This window comes from Falco punctatus, assembly GCF_963210335.1.
Source record: "Falco punctatus genome assembly, chromosome: 12".
NCBI classification, from domain to species: domain Eukaryota; kingdom Metazoa; phylum Chordata; class Aves; order Falconiformes; family Falconidae; genus Falco; species Falco punctatus.
Window position 1 is genome coordinate 31007190 of NC_137592.1, and position 12320 is coordinate 31019509.

Here is a 12320-nt window from a genome sequence, read left to right on the forward strand (position 1 = left end):
CAAGAACTATTAGGCTGTGACTGTTCCGGAGTAAGCACAGATTTTACAACTGCACTGCTCCATGGAGCGCAAGGGAGGCGTGTCTTACACCAGCTGAGGATCTGTCTTCAGATACAGTGAGTATTACATACAGAATGTGATCTAAGATGCTAAAATTTTGAGCACAAGCCCAAATAAAACCTGTTTGCTTTACCTTCTGTGAACCATAAACTGCCACATGTAGGTCTCGTGCTACCACATTGGTTTGATGGAACATACGCACTCACATGTTCCGCCCATCAAAGGCAATGTAACCAACCTGTCAAAGATAAGCAACCTAAGAATAAGCTTGATCTTCAGCCTGCAGCTTTTCCATCTGTTTTTTGCTCACAGGACTGTGAACTTTCAATAACTAAGTGCCTCGTTTTCAGAAGACCAGGCAGTGCAGAATGTGCCTGGGGCAGGCTTCCACAGGGATCCGCCCTGGCATTCCGGGCAATCTGCAGCTTGTCACCCAGTACAGATTGTTTGGCCCGTATGATGCAGGTAAGTGCTCACACATCTGAATCTCCCGCTTCTAGATCATGTGGTGTTGGCTCATGGTGGCATAAGGTTGATAGCTTATTTGTTGCAGATATGCTGCAATAACAAAGCAGCACTCAATTTTTACTTAAAATAGGAACACAGCTGTGAATCTAGATCTCCTTACCATCAGGCAATGCGTAGTGAAAGAAAAGATAGATTTTTTTTTTTAATGGGAAAAGTAACAGGCACTAAAAAGTAACTACTCTGCTTCATCAGCTGGGAATGGAGTTGGACTGTAAGTGCTGAGGAGTCCCCAGTGCATCCTGAATGCTGCTGGCTCTGGTGATGCCAGAGAGTGGACAGATGAAAAGGATGCAAGAGACTGTCCCTGGAGAGAAAACAAGGCAGCGCTTACCTGCCTGGCAGGGAGCAGCTATTCCACTGCTGAGAAGGAGCCCTTACAGCTTACATGACTTGTGTGTGCTCATGTATGATACAAAATACAGTCCTGTGTGCAGCAGGAGGTATCTTACAGCTATTGCAACTCTTGTGATTTCCAGATCGTACATGATTGTGCGTGGGTTCATTTTTTTAAAAAGTAAATTACCTACCAGCTCAGACTGAGATCTGATGTAAACTGCAAAATTGCTAGTAACAAAGGTTCAAGAAAACTTTTAGCCTTGGTGACATCTTTACAACCTGCTGCTTGAACACTTTTAACTGGGTGTAGGTGGCTATGTAATTGGAATTTTCTGCTGATGAAATGAAGGGAGGCATCTAGTTTAGTGCCCCTTTCTTTAACCCAACAATGCCAGCACAGCTGATAGGAATGGAAAAACAAGGCATGAAAGGTAACAGACAGGCTTTAAATACTCCAGGGGAGCAGATCTGGAGAAAAAGGAGCTAGACTGCAATCACTGTTAACTTCATTACCTGTTAACTTCAAGAGCACCTTGACTATTCCTGGGCTCCTCTGGTTCCCCCTAAAGAAGAGTTTTGCCTAATAGTCACCTTCCATGCCTACTGTTATGAAAGAAGAAAAGATAAAATAACTGTTCTGATGTTCAAAGTATTATGTTGCATGAGAGTTATTGATTGGCTTTTTTATTTATTGTGAAATGCTCAAGATATTATAAAAGAATCCCTAGTCATTACAATAATGAAAACTGGCCTTGCAAAGTGCCACACCTGTTGGTGCTCCAGTTTAATTTTCATTGTAGGACTTGTCTCATACTGCAGGGTACGACTTCTCTAAGGCTGACAAGAGCAGCAGTGCTTGCGAGGCTTTGCTGGGGGCTGTGGCTCAGCTGCCATTCTTGCAGTTGGAGGTATAAGCAGAGAAATAGTTCACCTTGTAAAGCTCTGCTCGGCTCTTACAGCAACCGAGCTTGCTCATCAGCAGAAAGAAATCCCTTCGAAATGCTTTGGTGAAAATTGCGTAGAGGAATGGGTTTGCGCAGGAGTTGACGGGGTAAAATAAAACCAGCAAGATCTTGGAGTTTGTCACGGTGATAAGGGGTACTTTAAAGGCAGCGGATATGGCAAAAAAGGAGATGGGGGCCATGCAAGTAAAATCAGTGAAGATCAGTACCGCCATTCTCTTGGCGACCTTGGTATCTTTATTGGCAGCTACCAGCTCTGGATTCTGAACAGCTATATAAATCTTAATGTAGCAAGCACAAATGACAATGAAGGCAATGACATTCAGCACTAAGATCAGCAGTATGTAGGCTTGGGAAAGACCCGTTTCAATATCCATGGGTAGGCAAATGCTGACCTTCATGTAACTGCTGACCCCCAGGAGAGGCAGCACTGCTATTAAAATGGAGAATATCCAGCCACCGAGCATGATCGGCACGGCATGCCTCAGTCGTAGCTTTCGATCCAGCTGCATGGCGTAGGTGATCGTGTGCCACCTTTCTATAGTGATCACCGTCAGCGTGTACACGGAGAGCTCGCTTGCAAACACGGTGAAAAAGCCGGCAGTGCTGCAGCCGCTGCCTGTTTGCCAGTCTATGGCATGGTTGTAGTACTGACCGCTCGTCTGGGCATCGACAGAAGCGATGAGCAGCAGATAAAGCCCCATGCAAAAATCAGCGAAGGAGAGGTTGCACATGAGGAAGCGAGGAACCGTCAGCTTGTAATGGCTCGTTATCAGAACGAGGAGAACAGTGAAATTGCCAGCAATGGCCAGGATGTTTATAAACCAGATCAGGACTCGGAGAAAGCTGTATCCCAGGATGTCTTCACAGGGATTAAATGCATCTGGTTCTGGAGTGCATGTGAGTACTTTAGGATGACAAAAGTCATACTCAAAATTGAAGTCTGCCATTTCGCTGTCATAGAAAATGGCTGAGTAGCTGTATGGAGAGTTTTCTTCACCTGTTGCAAACGGGTACATGCTATTTTCTGCTGACCGCAGTGATGCGTTGTAAGAGTCATCTCTGTAACTAAAAAAAAACAACAAACAAATACCCACCCCCACAAATAAAGTGAACTATTTGTTACATGCTGCTCCCACTCTTTTGTAAAATACAACAGGTAACAGTTTTAAAAACAGTTACTTCTTACGGGTGTTTCTACAGGTTGGTTACATATAATGAAGCCTTGTTAGGATGCCTTTTAATTTGGGGAGCAGCCTTGGAGAGCAGCAGGACCCTATTCACATCCATGGGAATGCTTTCTTATGCAACTTACTTACAAGTAAGTACTTTATCTTGATTGCCTTGTAAGCGAGCCATTGTTCTCATGCTGCCAGCAGACTGCAGTTCAAATTGTAGTAACACTCAAATTGATGAATTCTAGGTTTGATGCATATAGGTTTATCAGTTATAGAAGCCAAACTAAAATAACTGAAGGACTGACTGTGAACCCTTACCTCCCTTAGGAAAGCCACTTAGCGACCAAAGCCCTGAGACTACATATGATTGAAGTGCTGAGGAATTTGATGTTCGCAGTATTACAAAGCAAGGCACAGGAAGTGCACGGTTAACTAGATAATGTTGATGGATAGGAATACATTAAGTTTAGACTGGACCCAATGCCTAATTATAGATGTTTTAGATGTTTAAAATAGACATCTATAATCTGTAGGTCATCAGTAGTGTGGAGATAAGCCTACCAAAAAAAAAAAAAAGTGTTTTAAAAGCAAACATTATCCCTTTTCATTCCTTGTCAGAAATATTTCACAGCTACCCAGCCATCCTGACTGTGAGCAAACACTCAGTCTGCACTGGGAGACCAGGAAGGCATCTCTATGGAGGACAACTCTTCAGAGCACCAGTAGCTTTGTGGCCACTTAAATACACACTTAACTGTTGATATCTACTGAAGCATGTACATTCAACTATCCTTCTGGAGCAGGGTCTTAACTGGCAAGTGAAGCTGAGCTGCTTTTCAGCTCTTCCTGTTGGGCAAATGACTTCCCAGTGTTGTCATTCTCTTTCTTTACATAAAAAACTGCCCAGTATCTTGCTTTTACTTGCCTGGCTTAAACTGGAAGAGCAGGGAAGATGTTTGATGCTATTTATAAATAAAAAATTATTGTGATTTTCTGAGAGGCTATGTAAACATGCTGTCATGTACAAGCTGGAATATTTTGGTATTTTTGTGGTTGTGGTTTTTTTTTTTTTTTCCTAATAAGATCTTAGGACTTTCAGCTGATTTCTGCTGTGGTTCCCAAACTCTGCAACTTGCAGCTGTTCAGCATGCATCATGACCTTCCGTTTGCTTAAATACAATGTCTGCTAAAAGAGTTGCTGGGACAGGGATTTACCAAAGCAAAAAGCTTCAGGAGCCAACAGACTGGACAGACTATTAAATGTATGGTAGGAGTGCAACATGCTAATCCCCAAAGCAAGGGGATTACTCCGGTGTAGGCACTGGCGATTTGCGTGATGATATTCCTCACTGGGGTGTCACTTCACTTGCCTTTATGATGTGCTCTAATGCTCTGTGTTTACCTCCTTGCCTCACCTTGCTTCTCCCCAAAGCCACCCCCGATAGAGGCAATATATTCTTGACCTAGCTGACTGGTTGCACTTTGCCTTTTTGTAGTCCTGAAGTGCTTCAGTTTTGCAGTTAGGAGTGGAGCAGACAGGACTGTCGAAGTGAGGCCCTTGGAGGAGCTGCAGGCAGGCAGCAAATGAGAAGTGGTGACAAGAGAATCAAGGGAGCTGCTGCTTTACAAAAGGCAAAAAACCCCCACAAACTGCAAGTTCAGGAGGCCTCACCACCCAGCAAACAAGATGATGCCCCACAAATTAATCTTGTTCATATTTCAATGAATCAATCACATTTCAGCTGTACTTAGCTCTCTGGAATTTTGTGACCAGAATCTTGTTTTTTCTAAACTTTACAATGCTCTGACCCCACGTCAGAGACTCTCCCGTTTAGCTGTAGGGGGATGAACAGCAGGAAATACGTAAACTTCTCCATTTAATACTGGTTTGGAGTCAGTGTCATGCAGCATGGCCAATGCAACAGTTTTGATGTCAGCCTCTCTCACTGTCCTGCTGAATGCTGTCACACAGGACTGGGACGATACAGAAAGGCACGTTTAGAAGAGGTAAACCAATTGCATGGGGTCATTATACTTCTAACTTGGGGGCTTTATTTCAACCATGGCAAACTGCTGACACACAGACTTCTAATTAGCTTTTCTGTAGGCAAAAAAATATTAACAGTAGCAGCTCCTCTTTGAATCACACAAACAACTGCAATTATCTCAGAGCATGAAAAGTCTCCATGTAGGCCGTTAACTTTCTTAAATATTTAATCACTGTTTTGAAAGTCTTTCAAGGATTCAGAAGAGAAGCTGGAGTGAGTAAAGCTCATAAGTTTATGGGTTTTTTTTCCTTTCCTTTTGAACATCAAAATCACAAGTCCTGGTTTAATGATAGTAAAATTACCACTGTGCAACTTGTAAAGGTGACTGAATCAGCAGCAAATGACATGCTGTTCTAGAAAAAACACATGAACAGCAGGAGGGGGAGGTCTGTATTTGCTGCTTGCAGCATCTGTATGCAGAGAGGTACTTACAATATTTCGTTAGCTGGTTTCCTCATGCTGCTTTCACACTCTTTGGAGAAGTTGTCAAAAATGGAAAGCAAGGAATTTTGTCTGAAAGAAGGATGAAAAGCAAGTTGAGTTTCAGTCTGGATTTTGGCCAAGTTCCCATTTTCTCTGCAAGTGGTCTTTGCAGGCACGCAAGGTAAGCCACCGTTGGCCTCCTGGCAGTGTGAACGTTCACGTAGACCTCTGGAAGTGGGGAGGAGAAGGCTTCAAATACTGTGACAGCAGGCAGTACCTCAGGGCAGGTAAAAGGATGGTCTTTCAGCTCGGTTATTGTTTATGATGTATTTCTTACAGCAAAGTAACCTGTGCTGGAATTAAAAGGCATGTTTTGCCTTATGAAATAATTGTACTGAAGTGGGGCAGATTCTCCACCAGCGTGAACGGTAGCGGTTATGCTGGCTTTTAGAGGAATGCATGTTAACAAGTGCTGGGAAGCTGGCCTGACACTCTTATTTTAAAAACTGTTTGGGATCTGGAGGTAGACTTTACATGCTGGAAGTAAAGCAATTTGAAAAGCATGAGTTGAAGGATGACGTACTTGGCAAAATCTCTGTTTTTGAGGCTTTGAAAGTATGGGCCAGGCACTCTAACGGTGTGAGTGGAAATGGCTTCGTCTGACCTTGTTGCTGTGACAGCAGAAAGAGCCAGCAAAAACACTAAGCTCTTTTGTTTGCTCTTAAGAGGATCAGACACCTGGAAGCTTATGGAAAGTTTTAACTATAATGAGAGAAATAAGATTCCAATCTAAGCACCTGTGTGATAGTTATACATAATAGCACGGAAACAAAGTTGTTCTTTCTTGGTAATTTTTTGAAGATAAGGTATAAACAGCTTCCCCCCTGCCACATTCAGGCGAGTGGGAGAAAGTCCAGGGAAGTGAATGCTACCTTCCACCTCCCCTGCACAGCTCAGGGAATGAGCACACAACTGTACCCCAGAAATCTCAAGAATATTTGGTCTGAGGACTGTATTTCCCTAATGTCTGTCATGCTGACTTCGGTGATGCTGCTTGCCTGGTCAGATGTAAGTAAGACCTGGTGACCTTGTCTCACCGATGAGAGGGTCCAGTCTATAGGTGCTATGGAATAGAGTATGGGGCAGGGGTAGCAAAAGCTGGGTGGAATGACTGTGTAGAATAAAGACAGGGCAACAGAAGGGGGTAAAAGGAGACGGAAACAGGCTGCAGCTGCGTGACCATGAGAATGCATAACCACACAAAGGCCCTTCCCTGTGTAACCCGGGAAGGTGAGGTCTCCAGTCTCTGTGGGCTTCTGCTGCCATCACTAGAGGACAAGGAAAACAGGCAGAGGTCTGCCTCTCATTCCTTTGTAGTAGCTGGTCATATAGAAGATAACGTCCTGTTGCTTCTACCTTTTTTCCAGTGGCCAGGGCTGTGCAGACAGGTTAACACAGCACTGCTCAGAACCCTGCTGATGCCCCAGTTAAAAGGCAGTCTAGTTTCCTGATCTGCAGGGGTTTTTTTCCTCCCAGTTTACTAAGAGAACAGTCACTAAATACAAGAAAGCGTCTTACTAAAACACCCCTATTTTTATAGTTCACAATCACGTTGCAAAGTCAAGCACCTGAAAATCAATATAATATCAGATACGTATAGTTATCTTCATTAGAATGAATAATTTTAATTTTTTTTTGGTCCCAGAATTGCTTCTGCATTTAATACACTCTGAGACATAATCTGGGACTGAATCAGAGTTTGGTAGCAGTGGAAACCCTTGACTGTAGAATCTTTGCTCTATTCTTGCAGAAGCAGGAACCACTTAGGAGAATGAGGGAGTCAGAGAAGCATAGCATCACCCCTGATTTTAAAGAATTGGATTCTACTCCTGCCTTTGCAACGCAGTCCTGATGCGATGGCATGCAAGTGGCACAGGTCAGGCTTCTCACTCAGACAGCTCAGTATGTCTTTTCTGTAGCCTTCACTTGAGACAGACGAGAAGAGGCATCCTCAGAGCTTCAGCTAAATTCATTTGGAGTCGCTTTGGCTGCCTAAAGTGAACTGAAGGTTGATTTCTTTCAAAGAAAAATGCTGAAAAATTAGCTCCAGTTGTCTCTGATTGACTGCCCCAAATTAGCAGACGCAAAGTTCTGCTGTTTCCATTTGTGGGGAGAACAATACTGTCTGTTATCTGAAATGACTGGAACTAAACTGAGTAACCTCTTTCTGGAGGCTTCTGTCGGGTCCTAATTTTGGTGGGTAATTGAAAGCCTGCCTTTTCTACTAGCTCATCCTATCACCTGCATTAAATAAGCTACATAGCTAAAGGTTACAAGGGGGTTTTGGTTTTTTGGTTTTTTTTTGGGTTACATGCTATTGATGGAGATCTATCTTCCATATGCCAGTAGGGTTTTTAATTGTGATGCTAAGAAAAATATAAACTTGAAGCAAACGTAGAATAATGTTCCTGCTAAAAGATACTGAGCACAGGATGGGATCCGTTTCTGTTCTAAAATAAATGGGGAAAACTTTGCTGGCTTTAGCAGAGATCTGTTCTGGCCTTGCTGTGTACACAGCTTCCTTGTAATGGGAGTAAGGGCAGTCAAATCTCATGAGCTGAATAAAGCAGAATTGCCATTTTGGAGCTTCTGAAGTACCGCAGTACAATAACATGCTATTCAGACTTACTTTTCTGTCCTTAGATTTCGAAAAGCACAGCAGTGGCTGGGGTATGTTAGAACGGCTCCCAGAAGACTGCTGAATTTATCCAGCGGTGGCAGTCTCTTTAATGAGTAGGATGACGTTGCATTTAAGACTTGAATGGCCTCCAGCCCGTAACTAGGCAGAGACTCCAGCGCTGTTGAAGAAATATCCCTGTGAAATAGAGAAAGCATTCTCTTTCCTTTTTGTATGTATAAAAATACCACCAAAGCATGACAGCAGGTAACGGCAACTTGTCCTCTTTTCTTTTCATAGGTATAAAAATACCACCAAAGCATGACAGTAGGTAACTGTTCTTCACCAAGGTCTAAATCTGCAAAGCCCCTTCAGCACCTGATACCCAGCTCAGAAACGTGGTCTGTGAAACTACAGAGCAGCAGAATATGAGCATCCCCGTAGCCCAGGATCCCCAGTGAGGCAAGGTGCTCATTTAATCCTGGGGAAACCAACCCCCACCACATTCCCTGACCTCTCAGAAAGCCACAATGGAGTGAGGGCCAGCTCTTTAGGCCAGGGCGAGTGGGCAAATGTGACTCTCCAGCCAGCTAACAGGTAGGACACCCTCCTGGCGCTCTGCTTGGTTCTGAAGGACCGTTCTAGGTGTTTTCATTAAATAGTTATTAATTAATAACACGTAAAAGAATCCATTGTTCTTGCCAAGACAAATTTAAGCAGTTCGGCTTAGAGTAACTTCAGAGGGGCTGTTTGTGTGAGGAAAGGCCATCAACGTGACTGGGGATTTTCAGCATCAGGCTGTTAAACCCGGGGGTGGGGGGGAAAGGCTGTGGCTGCGGCAGTGGTATTTGTGATGCCACGTACTGTAAAGTATCAATAAAAGGATTCAAATGGCATGTGCAGCACAGAGTGTTATTTATAGAACTACCCATTGTATTTTATTGCATGGAGTTACAGCCAGTGCAGCCCTCCAGTAAGCACTTGGTTAATAAATCATGAGGATGATAATATTGTGTTTTATTCAGCACAAACTTATAGCATGCAATCAGCTAGTTCACTTTTATAACCGAATTCTAAGATAATATATTGTAAAAACATAACTCATCCTATTGAAAGACAAGTGAGTTTGCGATGTCAAAAAATAAGGCACAGGAACAGGATCAGGGGGATCTGACACAAATAAAGCAAAGGCTGAAATATCTAACAGGCGGAGGTCAATACCAGCGCTCGAACCAGCTGATACGCATTTCTCACGGTGTGAACTGAGCCTTCCGCCCTGTATTTTCATGGCATTTGGTTGACCTGTTCTCATTTTACAAGCTAAGGGAGGAGATCAAGTCTCCTTCCAGACCGCAAGCCCGCGTTTGCCGAGGTGACGCAGCCTGCGTGGCACAGCGCCATTCCTATAAGCCCAGGTGACTGAGCGGTGGGTACTCACAGGACATCGGGCCCCGTGGCCCCTCTCAGGGCATCGTTGTGTATCCGCCTGAGGTTCTTATTGTCCTTCAGGATTCTGTGGAAACAACCATTAACTCTGTATTTTAAAATAACCCTTTTCTGGTTTCTTCTTCCTACCGTATTTCAATCCTTTCTCCCACCACAGCGGTGGTTGTTACAATACCTCACCTGGGAGCGGTGGTATTTCTCACACCACCTCTCCTTCTGCTGATGCTGTCAGACCATTATTGTCTATGCTTAATTCTGATAATTTCCAATTTCTCCTGACTTAAACCAGGGACAACCAGTCTGGTTCCTTCGCTGTAGTAGCAGTGCACAAACATGCAGCAAAAGTTTCACCAGAACAAAGAGGCTTGTCCCAGAGCGTGTGAGAGTGATTTAAGAACTATTGATGTTTCCAGACGTAAAATGTAGGCTCCTCAGTTTGGGCTGTGGTTTCAGGCTTTTACTATTGCTGCTAAGTTTAAGGATTTATGAAATTTGATTAAAAATGATGAGTTTTACTCATAAAAACTGCAGCGTCCTGAGGGATGCTGTTTCGGGAAAAGCAGTAATTGCTGCAGGATTAACAACTGAGTCATGACACAGAAACGTGCAGTTTTCTAACAGGTATCAGGAAATGCAAGATGGCCAGTGAAGCTGAAGGAATAGCTTTTGGCTATACTTGAACTAGTTAAAAAAAAAAAAAAAGTACCGAGGAGGGGAAAGGTACTCACAATTGATTCAGCTTTGTCCCGTTGAAGGCATGGCTGTGGATATCTTCAAATCCATTTTTATACAATTTGCTGGGGATTAAAAAAAAAACGCATAAGGGAAAAATATTTGGAAAAGATGAGATTACATACTACAGCTTTCAAATCTTAACGCTGCATTAATTTTAATGATTAGATGGTCTGCTTATATAGAGCAAATTTAACTATTGCATGACTTACGTTAACTCTAAAATTAAGATAAAACTGCAGCTTACATTCCCTAAGCACCTCCCTGTTTAGCTGTGGAGGAGAACTTCTGCTTACGTATGGATGCTCCCTGCTCCGAGGGGCTCACCTGTGCCTACCTCGAGCTGAGATCCAGAAATGAGACATTAGTTCCAGGTAAGCTCCTGACACACAGGCAAAAACCTGGATTTTACAGTGTCAGCACATGTAAATGGGAGATTGCAAGGGCTAGGGAAGCGTCAGATGGAAAGCGACTCTAAAGCCTGGAAGATGCTCCTGGACAGACACATTTTCCAGCAGCCCAAGGAACAGCTTTGCAGGGAGGCAGGGGTGAGTCAGGCATCATCCAGCAGTCCGGGAGCGATCAGCTCCTCAAAGTACTGCTGCCAGGCTGGGGTTGTGCTGCGGAAGCCTTGCTGTCCCCTGTACTGCACAGGGACACTTGCTGCCACCCTGGGTTCTTGATTTGCCCATCCTGGCGCCAGGTACCTAAAGGCTGGGCTCTGCTGCGCTGCAAGTCCAGCTCTTTTCCTTCATTAGGAGATCTAACCTGTGGGTCTGATTTGACTGAGAAAAATCCATTTGTGATATTAAGTTCATTTTTTGCAACATACTTTCAATATAATAATTTGTATATAGTGTTTTTTCCTTAATATTAAGCCCTAACAGAAACTTTGGTGCAGTTTATAAATCAAACAAAATTTCTCTTGTTGCTTTCTCACTTGGTTTTGGGAGAGCAGAACCTGGAGCTATGGAACCTGCTCCCAAGAAAAGCCGAAGCATGGGCAGCCTGGCTATGTTTGCTAGGAGAAGTCTCTCTCAGCGCAATGCTGAAATCGGTGATTTCCTTAAAAACCACGACGGCGTCTAGGATTGATTTTTTTTCTTCTTTTTTTTTTCTTCCCCATCCTCATGAAACACTAACTGTTGGAAAGACTAAATTAGCTATTTGTAGTGCAAAGTATTACTGCAGCCTGACTTTACACCTTCATAGATTACTTGTGTTCCAGCAGACCGTGCTGCAGCAACAGGAATTACTTCAGCTAATTACAGTTAACCGCATGGGGTGGAGTTAACTTGTAGCTCTACAATTAGGAAGCTGCTGATAAGATAATTCTTTTCTTCTTGCGGTGAGCTCCCTGTCACAAAAGGATGGGAGAAAAATGGCTGTTGGCTGTTTCCTGACTTAGACTCCCTCTCATTTAATACACTTTATGGTTATGGTAAAAATTTTAAGCACCTTTGTCCATCTCTTGTATGTTCATTTTTTTTGGTGTGCTATTAGCAGAAGCATAATTTGCTGAAGTTATTTTGAGAACTTGTTGGTAGGGAAGAGGCTTATAGGATGAAATGATGCCCTCATCTAAGCGATTCCTCTTTAACATCACGTAGGAGTTGTCTTCAGTCCCATATATGCTCAGTTCCTCTAATGGTTTCAGAAGATTTTGGTCAATGCATAAAATCTGTTGCAATTAGTCATGCTGGCACATCAGCCTGATGATGAGCCCGATCCAGGCAGCTGCGGTTCTTGCTCACATGCACAGCAAATTTGCAGGTGCAAATATTCATGGAGTTTTACGCGTGGGGGGTGTGGGGTGGCGCTGGTACATGCTTGTCTCAAGGCAAGGCTCTCCAGTTGGGTGTGCGCTGCCTTTTAAAAATCAGTCTGGTCTGCAGAGGTTGGCATTGCTGGCCACCACGTGGGTGCCTGT

The 12320-nt window shown here is 43.6% G+C and overlaps 1 protein-coding gene across 2 annotated transcripts in view; it reads right to left on the reverse strand.

The window, feature by feature from the left end:
• Nucleotides 1-521: 521 nt before the first annotated feature.
• Nucleotides 522-12320, reverse strand: part of LHCGR (luteinizing hormone/choriogonadotropin receptor) — a 33837-nt gene continuing 22038 nt past the window's right edge. The window contains exons 7-11 of one of the 2 annotated variants that reach the window (XM_080408672.1): nucleotides 10387-10455; nucleotides 9651-9725; nucleotides 8225-8410; nucleotides 5545-5625; nucleotides 522-2954 (exon numbers count right to left, since the gene is read on the reverse strand). In XM_080408672.1, the coding sequence (XP_080264798.1) occupies nucleotides 1808-2954; nucleotides 5545-5625; nucleotides 8225-8410; nucleotides 9651-9725; nucleotides 10387-10455 (1558 nt within the window). In that variant the 3' untranslated portion in view covers nucleotides 522-1807. The remainder of the gene's footprint in view (nucleotides 2955-5544; nucleotides 5626-8224; nucleotides 8411-9650; nucleotides 9726-10386; nucleotides 10456-12320) is intronic. The other variant, XM_080408673.1, reaches the window with a different exon arrangement.